The sequence below is a fragment of the Amblyraja radiata genome, chromosome 22 (genome assembly GCF_010909765.2).
Source record: "Amblyraja radiata isolate CabotCenter1 chromosome 22, sAmbRad1.1.pri, whole genome shotgun sequence".
NCBI classification, from domain to species: Eukaryota; Metazoa; Chordata; class Chondrichthyes; order Rajiformes; family Rajidae; genus Amblyraja; species Amblyraja radiata.
In genome coordinates, this window is record NC_045977.1 from 31,608,388 (window position 1) to 31,624,998 (window position 16,611).

Sequence of the window (16,611 nt, forward strand, 5' to 3'; positions counted from 1 at the left end):
CTGACTGCAATGGTATCCTGTATGTTCACACTGCCTGTAATGCAGAATCTGCTCCAAAGCCCTTCACACAATTACTAAATGTATAATGGTATTTGGGTAAGTGCAGGTATAGTCCCATGCCTACTTCCCCAAAACAAGCCACTGGCAGTACCATAAACTGCAACAAAAACAAGGAACAATAAGTTAGCAGCCACTGTAAATGACACGATATGAAAACCAGCTGTGAGGTGTGAATTCACTGGGGATTCTGCTAAATTAGAGAGGATTGGGGGGGAGGGGGGTGCCTTTAACACAGCAAAATACCTTGGCTCTGCAGGAACTTAAATAAAGATACTGGAAGCCATTGAGAAGACATGAGGAAGCTTGGTGAAAGAGGTGTGCTTTTTAAAAGCTGCTTAAAGGGTGAAAGGGGTAGAGTGGTTTAGAAGAAGAATTTCAGAGCACAAGTCCTGTGCAGTCCAAACCATTGCTCTTAATGATGAACTTACTAAATGCAGGATGATTAGGAAGGCAGGAAAAGAGATTCCAGATATTGCAATTGGTGAGGGTTACATACGGGGAAGGTTGAGACTGGGGGGATTGGAAAACAAGAGTATTTTAAAAATGAAGCTGTTGCTCAACCAGGAACCATTCTAAGCCATCAGGCTCAGGATATGGTACAAGTTAGAACAAAAGCTCAAAATGGTCGTGCTTATAGAAAGCAAAATAAGGTTGATCAGGAATAAATTGAAATGAACAAAACAGTGCTGGAGAAACTACATGTCAGACACTATCTGTGGGGGAAATGAACAGACGGCATTTCATGTTGAGACACTTCAGACTGGAGCAGTGGGGAGAACTGACTGAAGAATGGTTCCAATCCACAGAAGGCAGTGGAGGTCAATTAACTGGATGTTTTCAAGAGAGTTCGATTTAGTTCTTGGAACTAAAGGAATCAAGGGGGAAAAATAACGGGATACTGATTGTAGATGATCGGACATGATCATATTGAATGGCGGTGCTGGCATGAAGGGCCGAATGGCCTACTCCTGCACCTATTTTTCTATGTCATCTGTCCAATTCCGCCACAGATGTTGCGTGGCCTGTTGAGTTCCTCCAGCACTGGGTTTTGCTCCAGATTCCAAAATCTGCAGTACCATGTGTTTCCAAGAAATTTAAACGGTTTAGTTAGAGATACTAAAGCTACAGCGAAGAATTTTAACAGACAATCCAAGGCAGAGATAAAATTGGGTAAAGCAGTAGTGGAGTAAATAAGGCTTGAGGTCTGGTGTAGTTAATTTCATGGTGAAACGTGGCAACAAAGGAGCAAACAGACTAGTTCGGTTTCGGATTGCTGACAAGAAAGGAATCGGTGGCTAGAGAGTGGAGTCAAGACAGAAACTAAAGGCAAAGGCTGAGTTTTCCCAAATATAGCTCGAAGAAATCTCTCTTGAGCCAGTCCTGGGTATTGGATGAGAAGGCTAGAGATCATGGATCCTTGAAGAGGAAGTGAAATAAAGCTGCATATCACCAGGGTACATATGAAAACTGGCTGTTATTGAGGGGCATTATGAAGATAAGAATGGGCTAGGTGGCGGATTAAGGGAGGGGCCTTTGGTGCATCAGTGATAACACTGCAGGATCAGAAAAAGAAGTGACTGCTGCTGTTTCTCTGGCTACAAGTGAGTTGGAGCGATGAGGACTGAGCTGCAGTGCCTTCAAAGCATGGTTGCTCCGCAGTTATGTCATAGACTCATAATTGTGCAGTAAAGAAACAGGCCCTTCAGCCCAACATATTCATGCTGACGAAGGTGTCTGTCGACGCTGATCCAGTTTTCCTGAGTTGACCCACAAACCCTCTAAACCTTGTTTGCCCACATACCAGTCCAAATGTCTTTTAAATGTTTTACTTGTACTCACCTCTACCAACTCCTCTGGCTGCTCATTCCATATGCTCACCACCCTCTGTGTGAAATGCCTCTCAGATACCCTTTAAACCTTGCACCAATTACTTGAAACCTGTACCTTCTAGGTACAGACTCCACCACAGGAAAAATATTGAGTTTCTTAGTTAAAGGCTGTCCAGTGGAGACAGTCACACAGTAAGAGCAAGTAACCTGGCTGTAGAAAGCAGGAGGTGGAGGTAAAGACTGGGAAGTTATACATTCCAGGGATAACCTCTGATTAGTCAATATCATTCAACAATTGAATATTAAAATACAATAAAAACAACAATCTGCTATCTAATTGCTTGGAAATCCTGAAGGTTTAGCATTGGCTCTCCAGCTGATGTTTCCTGTACCTCATTTTGCGCACCAAGGTTCTGGTTATTGCACACACCCATTAACACACCAAAGCCTGCACTTCTTTTAACACTGAGTTCCCATTCCTTGTCCCTTTAAGCCTCGAGGAAACCATTTTCCTTTTAAATTTACCAGATTTGCTGGATTTTTTAAAACTTGTGTAATGTCCTATATTGTTACTAAGTAAATTAAAAGTCTTTAAGTATGCATTGGAATAACACCCAATAATCTGAAAAATATGGCTGTCTTGCACCACCAAAATCCTGCACAATGTGACAGCTCAGGATGCTCCCCAAATCCTGGACCACATAAGCTCAGAGGGAATGTCGGAGAGAACAGCAGCTGAGCTCTTTATAGTCCTTCCGTAGAGCCTAGATGTTTTATGGAGAGCACAATTCTGGAGATAGAGGGAGTGCAGTCAGAAATGAACTTTAAGGCATACAGGTACGTAGTCTGTGTGAACCTGGAGGGCATCTTGCCGTCTAACCAGAGTGGAGTTCCAAATACCAATGGGAGACAGTTCCTTTGGGCATGCAGCAGGAGCTAAAATCGTAATGCTGTGGAGAGGGAGTGAAGCAAAAAGGTCAAGAGATAAAACAGTTATGAATTCTACGGTTATTGAAATGGGAAGGCATAGATATGGTTGACAGGATGGCTTGCCGTTTCCTTGTCCCCAGGCTCAAAGATATCCCTTAACAGCTGCAGAACATTCTAGCTGGGGAGAATTGGCAAATTTCCTCCCTGAAGGTTATTCATGAACCAGATGGGATTTTATAGCAATCCAGTGCTCACCATAGGTATATCTTTAAACTTAAAATCCACATTAATAATGGAATAATAAATTTCCCAGCTGTCATTGTAAGATTTGAACTCGAGTCTTTGGATTATTGATCAGTAACTCAAGCAATGCACCACCATTGTGTTCTGGACAACATTTTAGTCTGAATAGTCTGTGGCCTACTTAACAAGAGGGAGAGGTTGGAGAGTGGTGGACACTTCTAATTTCAGTGACTGAAGCTGGACAGGTGGAAGTAGTGTTTGTAGCGGTGATTGTAATTCTGATTGATTTAGCATAGTTATGGACTAAGATAAGTTAGATTAAAGGTTCTAAATTTGGGGAAGTTCAGTCTTTCTGAGCCGAGCAGTGATTAGAAAAGGTGATGTGGAAATAGTTATTTGAAGAGAAGGCAGTTTCAGAGTAATTTGAGGCTTTAAAGGAGATTCAAGAATTTCAGAGTAAAGGAAAAAGGTGGGTATAGTCTCAATGACATGGTACACAGAAGGGAAAATAATGCAAAAAAGGGAAGCATATAGCAGAAACTAAAAATGGAATGCAGCAAAGCATCCGAACAATGTAGGAATTAAACTCAAAAGGAAAACAGGAGTAAAATACTATTAAGTAAAACACAAAATGGTGGAGGACCTCAGCAGGTCAGGTGGCATTTGTGGAACGAATGGACAGAAGATGTTTCGGGTCAGGACCCTTCTTCAGTCCCAACCCAAAATGTTGACCCAGTTGCTGCCTGACCCACTGAAGTCCTCCAGCACTGTGTTTTACTCAAGATTCAAGAGGAGTTGAGTGTAGGAGCAAAGAGGTCTTTATGCAGTTGTACAGGGCCCTAGTGAGAATACACCTGGAATATTGTGTGCAGTTATGGTCTCCAAATTTGAGGAAGGACATTCTTGCTATTGAGGGAGTGCAGTGTAGGTTCACGAGGTTAATTCCCGGGATGGAGAGACTGGGCTTGCATATACTGGAATTTGGTATGAGAGGGAATCTTATTGAAGCGTAAAAGATTATTAAAGGATTGGACACGCTAGGCAGGAGACATGTTCCCGAAGTTGGGGGAGTCCAGAACCAGGGTCCACAGATTAAGAATAAGGGGTAAATCTGGAAATCTCTGCCTCAGAAAGCAGTGGAGGCCAATTTTCTGGCTACTTTCAAGAGAGAGCTAGATAGAGCTCTTAAAGATAGCGGAGTTGAGGGATATGGGGAGAAGGCAGGAATGGGGTACTGATTGTGGATGATCAGCCATAATCACAGTGAATGGCAGTGCTGGCTCGAAGGGCTGAATGGCCTACTCGTGCACCTATTGTCTATTCCAGCATCTGCAGTTCCTTGCATCTCTAAGGAAATCCATAGATGTTTTAAGTGCATGAAGTGCAAAATGGTAACAATAGAAATTGTGGGACTATAATAGCGAACTGAAAGGTGCAGAGGTGGGGTGCATAGGTAAGGTTTTTTAATGAATAATATGCAGATATCTTCACAATAGAAGGGTATGATGGTGAATTTGTGGATGTATAAAATCTGGGATGGAATAAATCTTGTAAAAAGTAATGATATGTTGACATTTTTGAAAGTGGATAAAGTCCCAGGCCCAGAAGAAATACATCCCTGATTTAAAAGAAGCAAGTTGGAAATTGTGGAAACTTTGGTTACAAATGTTCAACCCTCCCTTACTTTATGAGTTGGGGTGCTGGATTGGGCAAATGTAGTAGTAGTATTGTTCAAAAAAAAAAGAATGGGTGAGGCAAGTAATTACAGTTCAATTTTGGTTAGGGTAAGTTATTTAGAATCAATTCCAAGGCACAGCATAAACGTCAGCAAGGTACACAAAATTGCTGGGGAAACTCAGCGGGTGCAGCAGCATCTATGGAGCGAAGGAAATAGGCGACGTTTCGGCCCGAAACGTCGCCTATTTCCTTCGTTCCATAGATGCTGCTGCACCCGCTGAGTTTCCCCAGCAATTTTGTGTACCTTCGATATTCCAGCATCTGCAGTTCCCTTTTGAACATAAACGTCAGCAAGTCTGACGAACTTAGCCACTTTTTTGAGCAGGTAACAAGGAAGGTTTAATGTAGTCCACATGGATTTTAGCAAACTTTTTGACAAAGTCCCACATGACACAAAAGCCCATGGGATACGATATTGAGTGGCAAATTAAATTCAAATCAGAAACATGCCAGACAGCATCTGCAGAAAGAGAGAAACAGCATCAATGTTCTCAGTCAGTGACCTTTCATGAGATTAGAATTTTGCTCAGTGATACGAGAAGGGTAACAGTTCAGCCAGTGTTTCCTGATTGGAAAGCCAATGTGTGATTGCACAGGGCTCCTTTCAAATAAGTATTGAGATGTGCCTAGATTCATTGATTGATAAGTACAGCATGGAAACAGGTCTTTTGACGCACCATCCATACTGACCATTCATCACTCATTCACTCTGGTCCTATTTTATTCCACTTTCACATCCACTCCCTATACACTTGGGCAATTTACAGAGACCTATTACCCTACACACCTGTATGTCTTTTGTGTGTGGGAGAAAACGAGTACCCTGAGGAATCCCACGCAGTCAGAGGGAGACGACTCCCATGACGAGGATCGAATCCGGGTCTCTGACACTGAGGCAGCTGTGCCACCATGTAACTCTCAAAACTAGGAGGTATGATACAAAAAAATAAGGTGATGCAAAATTAAATTGAATATATGGTTGACAGTAAGGAGAACAGTTGGGGACTTGATAATATAGATGGTTTGGCCACATGGGAAATTTGATCCAGAGTTGAGTGGTAATACACTTGGGCATGAAATATATAATGGGAGAATATTGAGTATTGTAAGGGAATTTGGGAGTGCTGACCCTTAAATGTAGCAATGTAGGTCAACAAGGTGATTAAAGAGATGTAGGGAAAGGTTTCCTTCATTTGCTGAGACGCAGAAGGTTATGCTCAAACTATAAAACACGGGTCAGACAAGGACTGGCATGTTACATGAAGTCTGGTCACCAAAATACAGGAAATAAGTCATTGCACTGAAGAGAGTGCAGAGAAAATGTAAAATGACATTACAGGAATGGAAAATTATAATCGAGAAAAGACTGGATAAACTTTTGGAATGATGAGTTAAATTAAGTGTATAACATTATGAGCACAGATGACCTATATAACGTGCCAAAACCTGAAATCAAATTCAAACTGGACATAACTCCTCTTGGAGAACAGGCGAGAATAGACAATAGGTGCAGGAGTAGGGATGTCAAGAGAAATGTGAACGAACAGCAAACTGAGTGTTTAAGAAGGAACTGCAGATGCTGGAAAATCGAAGGTACACAAAAAAGCTGGAGCAACTCAGCGGGTGCAGCAGCATCTATGGAGCGAAGGAAATAGGCAACGTTTCGGGCCGAAACCTTTCTTCAGACAAAGTAAACTGACTTTGTTGCTGAAAGGGCAAAGATGTGAGTAAGTTGGTGGGCAGAAGACGGTGCAGCAACTGAACACAGCAATATTCGGGTGCTGATATTCGGGATAGACATCAGCAAAACATCGGGAGATCAAACGTTTCTATGTCTCCAAACATTTGATTATTTTATGGGTGATACTTTTGTTTTTGTAAAGGACAAGACTAGGCTTTATTCCTCGGAAGAACACGCTTCTAATTATTCATAGCAGAAACCTTAGCCTGAGTGCAGAAGAAGGGGACGGCAGCAGAGCAAACCCCTGCAGTCGGCAGAACCATCTTTGGGCAGAACCAAAGATACTAGAGGGGCAGAAGTCGACCCATGTTGTCCTCAGTCCAAGGGCCGGCATTCGCACCGGGAAGGGGGCGGAGCTGTAGACGGGCAGGTGGAGGGCGGGGTTAGAATTTGATGGGCATGGCCACTGGAAGCGGTGGGCGGAGTCAAAGCAGTAGGGGCGGGGTCAGATCGGGGGCGGGGTCAAGGCCAGGGGGGTGGAGTCAATCTGCGGGGGCGGGGTTTCCCTGCCGGTGACGTCACCAACTGTCCGGTCACGTGGGGGCAGCGGCACGGCAAGATCCCAGCGTGTGAAGCCCGGGCGGGAAACTCCTGCCGCGGGTCACAGGTCACGGCGTCGGTTTAAAAACTCTCACGGACCGGAAATCACCTGGCGCGTTCCGGCTGACTAAAGCGGTCCTGGCCCTCGGTCCTGTCCTGTACCTGGTGCCCTGTACTCGCTGTCCGGCCCTGTATCCGCCGCCCGGTCCTGTACTCGCTGTCCGGCCCTGTATCCGCCGCCTGTCCTGTACTCGCTGCCCGTCCCCAGGGCTCGGCCTCCATCCTCCGTCAGGCAGCCGCCGGGTCTACAGCTCCGAGGGGCGACCAGGGAGACGGGCGTCCGTGGCAGGTGAGGAGAGCGGGCACGGGGGCGCGCCCATGTGGTGGTCGGGGGGGGGGGGGATGCGGCACGGGGGCGCGCCCATGTGGTGGTGGTGGTCGGGGGATGCGGCACGGGGGCGCGCCCAGGTGAGGGGAGCGGGCACGCGCCTAGGTGGGGGTGCGGTACGTGGGGGTTAAGGGCCTGAACGAGCCCATGTGTGTGGGGGTCAGGGCCTCCGGGAGGGGGCTGCTAATGCCGGGATAGAGTAGGTGGAGGGGGCAGCTGAAGGTATTGACAGAGGAGGTGGGCAATGTCCGGCGACCCCACTCGTCCCTTTTCCTAGTTTAGGCTTCGGCCCCCCTTCCTTCTCCAGAGCAATGTGCAGTCTTGCTCCAGCCTGGAGCCTCCCCCTGCTGAACGGGCACTCTCCTTGGTTCTGAGGCCGCCACTTGCTGCAGGATATTCGGCCGCAGGGTGCAACGCTGGTCTATGAAACTTACCGAATAGTGATAGGCCTGGATAGAGTGGATGTGGAGAGGATGTTTCCACTAGAGGGAGAGTCTGGGACCAGAGGCTATAGCCTCCGAATAAAAGGACATGCCTTTAGATGAGGAATAATTTCTTTAGTCAGAGGGTGGTGAATCTGTGGAATTCATTGACACTGACGCTGTGGAGGCCAAGTCAATGGGTATTTTTAAGGTGGAGATTGACGGTTCCTGATTAGTACCGGTGTCATGGGTTTTGGGAAGAAGGCAGGAGAATGGAGCTGAGAGGGAAAGATAGATCAACCATGATTGAATGGTGGAGAGTACTTGATGGGATGAATGGCCTAATTCTTCTCCTGTCACTTATGCCCAGGTTTGCTCCCTACTGGACCCAGGGCTGTGATTGCCAGCTGCTGGAAGCTTCAGAATATCTTTCTTATCAGCCAAAGAAGTTGCCCAGGGTTCGGAACCTTTGCGTCTGGTCTGGGCAGAAGCCCTGCAAAACTGAAGGTATCTCCCATCTGCCCAGCAAGACTTATTGCAATAGCATATTTTGTTTGATTACTGTGACCACCTGCCCATGACCCCTGAAAATCCTATCCACAGCATTTGTAAATGGTGGGATGTGAGGGGAGTATAGAAGCCTTGTAGTGTGTGGGGTTAGAGGATGGAAATTAAAGGGTTGTTTTCATGTACTGTAATATAAATCTGTGAGTCTACCTACTGATTGCTCACTCTTCTCCCCATTCCCAGAGACTTTGACAAAATGTCAGGAATTGCGTTGAATCGCCTTTCTCAGGAAAGGAAAGCATGGCGTAAGGACCACCCATTTGTACGTATGTTTATACCAGCACCGAGGTGCTTTTCTACACTCTCTTCAGCTTATCGCATTCTACCAGAAACTGCACACACTATTCCAGGTGCAGTCTCATCAACATCTTCTGCAACCGTAACACAATGTCCTTTTACTCAGTGCCCCTTCTCATGAAGGCATGTGGCTATACACTTTCATCTTTACCATCTTGTCTACCTGTCTTTCAGCGTGATGCCAAGCTAAAGTTATCTCTGCCTGCACGTGGTAATAAAAACTTGTACCGTTCATCTTTTAAACTTTGCACCACTCACCTTAAAGCTATGCTCTATTGACTTTGACATTTACTCCCCAAGAGAAAGGTTCTGACTGTCTATGCTAACTACGCCTCTAATTAGTTCATATACTTTTATCAGCTCTCCATTTGACCTCCGCCCCAGATAAAACAATCCCAAGTTTGTCCAACCTCCTTATAGATAAAACCCTCTAGTGCAGGCAGCATTCTGGTAAACATCATCTGCCCTTTTCCAAAGTATCTACGTCCTTCTTGGAACTGGGTGACCAGAACTGCGCACAATGCTCCAAATGCTGCCTTACCAAAGTCCTATAGAGCTGCAACATGACTTCCTGACTTTTATACACTACTCTCACCAATGCTGGCAAGCGTACTGTACATTTACTTTACCAATCTTATCTACTTCCTGCAGGGTTTTGTGGCTGTGCCTGTGAAGAATCCAGATGGCACGATGAACCTGATGAATTGGGAGTGTGCAATTCCAGGCAAGAAAGCAGTAAGTAAAACTGGCCAAGGCTGCACTCCTAATATTGAGTGAAATAAACTTGTGTATAAAATTGCCTTGGGTTTTACCTCGACAGACAACTTGGGAAGGAGGCCTGTTTAAATTGCGGCTGCTCTTCAAGGATGATTATCCCTCGTCACCACCAAAGTGTAAGTCTATTGCAGATACTTCAAGAGTGAGTTAGATTTGGCGCTTACGGCTAAAGGAATCCAGGGATATGGGGGGGTAAGCAGGAATAGGGTACTAATTTTAGATTTTCACCCATTATCATATTGATGACAGTGCTGGCTCGAAGGGCCAACTGGCCTACTCGTGCACCTATTTTTCTATATTTGTGTAAAAGCAAAAAAATGCCTGAGGCAGAAATTATCTTTTTTAGAGTTCCTCTGTTGCATTCTCCTTGTATTTTCCTGAGGCAGAAATTAAGATATTTTTTAGACTTCCTCTGTTGCATTCTCCTTGTATTTTCATCCAAACTTCTGAAACATAGACATAGAAACATAGAAAATAGGTGCAGGAGTAGGCCATTCGGCCCTTCGAGCCTGCACCGCCATTCAATATGATCATGGCTGATCATCCAACTCAGTATCCTGTACCTGCCTTCTCTCCATACCCCCTGATCCCTTTAGCCACAAGGGCCACATCTAACTCCCTCTTAAATATAGCCAATGAACTGGCCTCGACTACCTTCTGTGGCAGAGAATTCCACAGATTCACCACTCTCTGTGTGAAAAATGTTTTTCTCATCTCGGTCCTAAAAGATTTCCCCCTTATCCTTAAACTGTTACCCCTTGTTCTGGACTTCCCCAACATCGGGAACAATATTCCTGCATCTAACCTGTCCAACCCCTTAAGAAATTTGTAAGTTTCTATATGATCCCCCCCCTCAATCTTCTAAATTCTAGCGAGTACAAGCCGAGTCTATCCAGTCTTTCTTCATATGAAAGTCCTGACATCCCAGGAATCAGTCTGGTGAACCTTCTCTGTACTCCCTCTACGGCAAGAATGTCTTTCCTCAGATTAGGAGACTAAAACGTAGGCAATACTCCAGGTGTGGTCTCACCAAGACCTTGTACAACTGCAGTAGAACCTCCCTGCACATAGACTCAAATCCTTTTGCTATGAATGCTAACATACCATTCGCTTTTTACGCTTTGAATGTCTGCCTCTTGATCCTTGAACCATCCAATAAAGGGATTAACATTCCTAACCCCCCCCCCCCCAACCTATCTAAACAGCCTGTGATCTTGTACGTTTGCCATATTTCTCCTTGCAAGGAGAAGCTGGGGTTGCCCTCCACTCCAAACTTCAGTTGAAATCTCTCAAACCTAGAACCATTTTCTGCTCCATCTAGTGGGCCTTCACATCCTTTCTACAGTGGCCAAAAATGATTGTGGTATTCCATTTGTGGCCGAACCAGTACCTTGCAGAGGTTCAATCTAATTTTCCTGCCTTTGTAAACGATGGCCCTGTTTATTAATTTCAGAGTTCCATGTTGTATTTGATTGAGTAGTTTATAACTTACAACTTTTGAACATGGAGGTTCAGTGTTATGGATACAGGTGTTCATGTATTGCATTTGTCTGGACAGAAAAAATAATGTAATAGAACAATACTGTTTGGGAGTCTTGAGTGACTGGCCTTTGTTTAACATCCTTCTTTAATATGTTCAGCGTTTAACTTTTGCTTTTGCTTTTAAGGTAAGTTTGAACCACCAATATTCCACCCAAACGTATATCCATCAGGAACTGTTTGCCTTTCGATATTAGAAGAGGAGAAGGACTGGAGGCCAGCAATCACCATCAAGCAGGTTAGGTTAATGTGGAGTGGGGCAGGAGAGGGTATCATGTTACAATGGTGTAGAAAGGAACTGTATGTCCAGGTTAATACCAAAGATAGACACCAAGTACTGGAGTAACTCAACAGATTAGGCAGCATCTCTGGGTGAAAAAAAATTAGGTGGCGTTTCGGGTCGTGTCTGAAGAAGGGCCCCACCCTGAAACATCGACCATCCTTTCTCCAGACATGCTGCCTGGCCAGCTGAGTTACTCCAGCACTTTGTGTCTATCATGTTATATATAACATCTGTCAGGCGGTCCAAATGCAGACCTCACCATTTTTTTGTTAGTCGGCACACTTTTTGCCTCGATCTTTCCCTGGTCCAGGTCTGGAAAGACAGCACACAGTGGCCATTATCCATACCAGTGGCGTATGTTTGTGAATGAGCGTTGCAACAAATCCCATCTCGCCCAGTGTGTACATGCCAGCAGCTTCTACTTCAAGGTGATCGTAATTGGGCTCTATCCCCGCCCGATAATTCACCAGAATTACTGCCCTGCTCAATATTGCCCAAGTTGTTTGTAATGGCTTTGCTAACATTAAGAGCAGAGAGCTCACCTAATGTGTAGGAAGGAACTGCAAATGCTGGTTTAAACCGAAGATAGACACAAAAAGCCAGAGTAACTACAGCATCGTTGGAGAAAAGGAATAGGTGATGTTTTGATCAAGACCCTTCTTCAGGCTCTCCTAATGTCCTAGCTTTTAATCTTCTGGCTAATTATGTGACTGCAAATCAACCTACATACTATTTGTACTTTGAGTGTAATAAGTTTCCAATAGAAGTGGTACATTCTTTCACCTTTCATGTTCACGGATGTGGTCTGGTGTTCAGTGCATGGCCTCTCCCCTTTGAGCAGCTACAACCTGCAAGATATTTTGAAGCATTTGTGTGATTTTGGTATTGGTAGCATAAACTAACCTCCAATAAATTCAGTTGACACAAAGTGCTGGAGTAACAGTGGATCAGGCAGAATCTCTGGAGAAAAGGTATGGATGACTTTTGGGTCGGGACCCTTCCTAGTATCTCCTGAATTCTCTCCCCCATCCTAGTTGTCATACTAGTTCCACTGTTCGCATCCTTGTATTCTTTCGTTATCATCTCTTTCCCAGTGAACAATGGGCCATTATCAGAGCTGCCAAGTAGTACGGATTTTCTGTGTTTTGTACAGAAATACGATAAGAATACGGATGTACGGTTTTGCTTCGTAAAATACGGATTAAAAAAAAATCAGCCGACTTCTCTCATCTTGCTGCTTAAAAAATGCAAGGATATAAAAAAAGTCATACCCTAAAAATTATAGCAGATTAAATCTATTAGTATTTTACATTTCAAGATCTGGATGATTATTTTTGTAAGCTTTGATCTGCCTGTCCCGCTCCAGGTTTAAACAGCGCTGTCAGTTTAGCGCGTGGGAATTTAAACGAACAGCGCTATGGGTTCTAATTATAGCGCTACCAGCTGGAGAGCTATTGCCTTTACACGTAGCGCTATGGCCACAGTGCTATGGGTCACAGACTGTTTGGGGAGTGAGAAGGAGTGAGGGAGTGAGAGGGAGGCTTCCAAAATGGCTTCTACATCATCATCTAAAAGCAGGAAGCAGCCGTTCAAACAGCAGTATACAAAGAGATGACAATGAATGCACCGTCAAATAAGGTGCGTAGAAGACGTGTCAATTGGTAGCAAAGTTGTGCATTCTTGTACTCTTACATGGGTATAACTGCACATAAAAAACATTTTTTTCAGCAAAATAGCACTGTGTAAAAATACTGATTTCCTCAGCAAAATACTGATTTTCAGGTACTAGAATACTAAAATGCTCTGACAAAACTTGGCAGCTCTGCGTTATGGGCTTCACCCTTCCTTGGTCATCTATTGCTAGGCCTGCTTTGTTCTGGCCTTTTCATGCCATCCACAGATGCTGCCTGAACTTTGTGTCTATCTTTGGTATCTACCAGCTTTTTGCAGTTCCTTTCTACACTTTCAATACATTTGGCTGGCCTGTAAAGCCCTTTACTTTATCTCCTACCCACGCTGAGAGAACTGTCATCAAGTTATCGTATTGCACTGAGTCATGGAGGTAGTATGCTGTTCTCATGTTTTCTTTGTTTTTGCTCAGATACTATTAGGCATTCAAGAACTTTTAAATGAACCAAATGTTCAGGACCCAGCCCAAGCAGAAGCATACATGATCTACTGGTAAGCATCAGTTCCTACATTGTCACCAACAGTTGGTTATGCAGAGATTCAACAAGGATGACATTTGATCTAACCTGAAATCTGGCAGCTTTCTAGAGATGTCAGCAGATTGATATGTTGGTGTTCTTTTCCAAAGATAACTTTTTTTCTGGGAAGTGTGGTTGGGAGAAGGCACACTTTATTTTAGAAAACGTTGGTTATCACAGAACCAATATGATGTTTGAGCTTGCATTTTTCTAAGACGCTGCTAACTCTGCTATATCGTCAATGGTCTTGACCAGAGCCGCTCTTCCATGTATAGCTGTACGGCAGCGAAGCAGCCTGCTTTGTGGCATGCTGTCATGCCAACCAAATATCCATTTGTACTTATTCAAATTTGCCAGCAAATAATCTATTCCTCGACAATTCTAGTGTCTTCATTTGAATCCATCACTTACAGACCACAACTGTAGAATGCAAGCTTGTGTTAAAGCATGATCAGTTATTGCACAAAACAAATGGTTGCTCCTCCAAGCTGGTTACAGGGAATATTTGATTAACCTTTCCTCCAGTATGAATCTAGGAGACTTTTATAGAATTGCAGTCATGTCCATGGTGCATTAGGTTGTAAAGCACTGTGGTTTAAACATTAAAACAAGGAATTGAAGATGCTGGTTCACAAAAACGGAAAAAACATTTCACTGGCTTGAGCACCTGACCTACAAGGATTGTCCCAATCTGGTGCCTGGGTGAATGTCACTCAACAGATACAGGGCTCAGGGTTTCACAATGGCTCACCACTAACCTTCAATTAAATAAATTTCACCTGGGAGCAATATTCCTAGATGCCACTGGAAACTTTCGCAATAAGGCAAAATGGATGTCCAGTCCCTTTACGCTTCCATTTGCCCTTGGTAGTTGCTCAGGGCCTTTGTTTCTTTGTAGAACTGAGACTCAACTGGTAGAGAAAAGGAACTGCAGATGCAGGTTTATATAAAAAAGAAAAAAAAAGACTGCTGGATTAACTCAGTGGGCCAGACAGCATCTGTGGAGAACATGGTTAGGTGATGTTTTAGGACAGGACCCTCCTTCAGTCTGAAGAAGGATCTCAACCCGAAACATCACCTATCCATATTCTTCAGCAATGATGCCTGGCCTGCTAAGTTATCCCAGCTTTGTCTTCTGCGTTGTAATTGTGAGTTCAAAGTAAATGCATGCGTTAGTTCAATATTGAATTTTGATGGGTGGAACTTTAAAGAAATAAACACATCCAGCTTGATAAGGAATAAATTGATATTCCAAGCTCTGAACTCCTGGAATTGAGTTAGAGTTCTAGTCATGGGGAAGTGCAGCCCTTTCTGTGCAGAAAGCAAAAGTCACAGTGGTGCAGTGGTAGAGTTGCTGCCATGCAGTACCGGAGACCTGGTTTTGATCCTGACTACGGTGCTTGTCTGTACTGAGTTTGTACATTCTCCCCGTGACCTGCATTGGTTTTCTCCAGGATCTCCAGTTTCCTCCCATATTCCAAAAACGCACAGCTTTGTAGGTTGATTGGCTTGGTATCATTATAATTTGTCCCTAGTGTGTAGGATACTGATAGTGTATGGGGTTGCTGGTCGGCGTCAACGCGATGAGTCGAAGGGTCTGTTTCTGCACTGTATCTCTAAACTAAACATTTCATCTGTTTTGTTCACTGGGATCCAGTCAATCTTAATGTTAATTACCTTTACTCTTGTGTTGATTTGCAGTTGGATTGCTCGTAGGTATTCAGACATTTTTCTAAGCCAAATTTATAAGCGCTGTTCAAAGAAATTTAGTTTGAGAAGGCAGCACAGCAAGATTGAGCTGCCAGTGAGACTTGGGATATGTAGTGCTGGGGAATTTCTCCTCCCCATGTTTAACAGTTGCAAAGGACCAGACGATATTCAGTCAAAGGAGCAAACCTGGCCAGAACCTGTACTCCAATTGAGATGTTCGGGTGGCTGTGTATAAACCATGGCTTAATTTGAGCAAAGCCTCTGTGGGTAACAGTGTGTTCCTTTTGCAGTGAAAACAGCATGGAATATGACAAGAGGATTCGAGCTCAGGCCCAGCGGTTTACCCCAACATAAGTATGTGCCAGGATGGGTTGTGCAATGGAGGGCAAGAAATGACACAGCAAGTCCTTTATCACTTTCACGAAGTGACCATGCTTTAAGGTGGGCTTTCGTTTTATAAAGTCCCAGTGTATTCTTTCCACCAGGAACCATCTGAAGACTAAGTTTGTTTTCCACCTCCCTCCAATCCTGGTTTTGTTTGCTGCTTGTCATTGGCACCTGCTGCAGAAATGAGTATTGGTCACTTTGAACCAGGCACTCGCTGACTCTGCCCGATCCAAACCAGTTTTGGGATCTCTCTGCAATTTGTAGTTTTGATGGTTGAACAATAAAGAAATAAACACTTCTATTTTAATAAGGTATTCCAAGTGCTATAAAACGCTAAGACTTTTGTATTTCCATAATGCATGTCTGGATGGTAATACCATTGCTGTCTGTCTGCATTTAAATGAAATGTTGTGCATGGCTCTGTTGATGCAGATATGGGAGTCTTTGTGGAATCTTGTGACTCCTCTAGGAAATGGGCTGGACTCCATGGGCTGTGAAATATTATTATTTGCAGTCTCTTGTCCCTATGTGTCTATAAGAATAATAAAGGATTTGTACAAAAATGTTTCTGGTGGTTACTCCTTCCTGGGCCCCACTGCTTTTCTTGAGTGAACTGCTGAGTTGAGCAAAATTGTTCCAATTCGATAGCTCCTTTCAAAGAAGCAATGGCTCTGCTGATTTCCCCCTCCCCACCCCAAGGTGTGTACAAGATCAAGAGAGGAATAGATTGGGTAGACGCACAAAGTCTCTTGAGCAGAGTTGGGGAATCAAGAAGATGCAGGAAGATTGTTCCCGATGTTGGGGAAGTCCAGAACAAGGGGTCACAGTTTAAGGATAAGGGGGAAATCTTTTAGGATTGAGATGAGAAAAACATTTTTCACACAGAGAGTGGTGAATCTCTGGAATTCTCTGCCACAGAAGGTAGTTGAGGCCAGTTCATTGGCTATATTTAAG

The 16,611-nt window shown here is 44.1% G+C and overlaps 1 protein-coding gene across 2 annotated transcripts; it reads left to right on the top strand.

The window, feature by feature from the left end:
- Window positions 1-7,051: 7,051 nt before the first annotated feature.
- On the top strand, window positions 7,052-16,220 carry ube2i (ubiquitin conjugating enzyme E2 I). Of its 2 annotated transcripts, none has more exons than XM_033040918.1 (8): window positions 7,052-7,429; window positions 8,261-8,397; window positions 8,641-8,719; window positions 9,406-9,489; window positions 9,575-9,647; window positions 11,199-11,308; window positions 13,455-13,534; window positions 15,561-16,220. In XM_033040918.1, exons 3-8 carry the CDS (start codon window positions 8,654-8,656, stop codon window positions 15,622-15,624), a joined length of 477 nt encoding a protein of 158 aa, XP_032896809.1. In that variant the 5' UTR covers window positions 7,052-7,429; window positions 8,261-8,397; window positions 8,641-8,653; the 3' UTR covers window positions 15,625-16,220. The 2 variants fall into 2 exon arrangements, with proteins under 2 accessions (XP_032896809.1, XP_032896810.1); XM_033040919.1 differs by lacking the exon at window positions 8,261-8,397 and having other exon boundaries at window positions 7,115-7,249; window positions 7,288-7,429.
- Window positions 16,221-16,611: the final 391 nt, after the last annotated feature.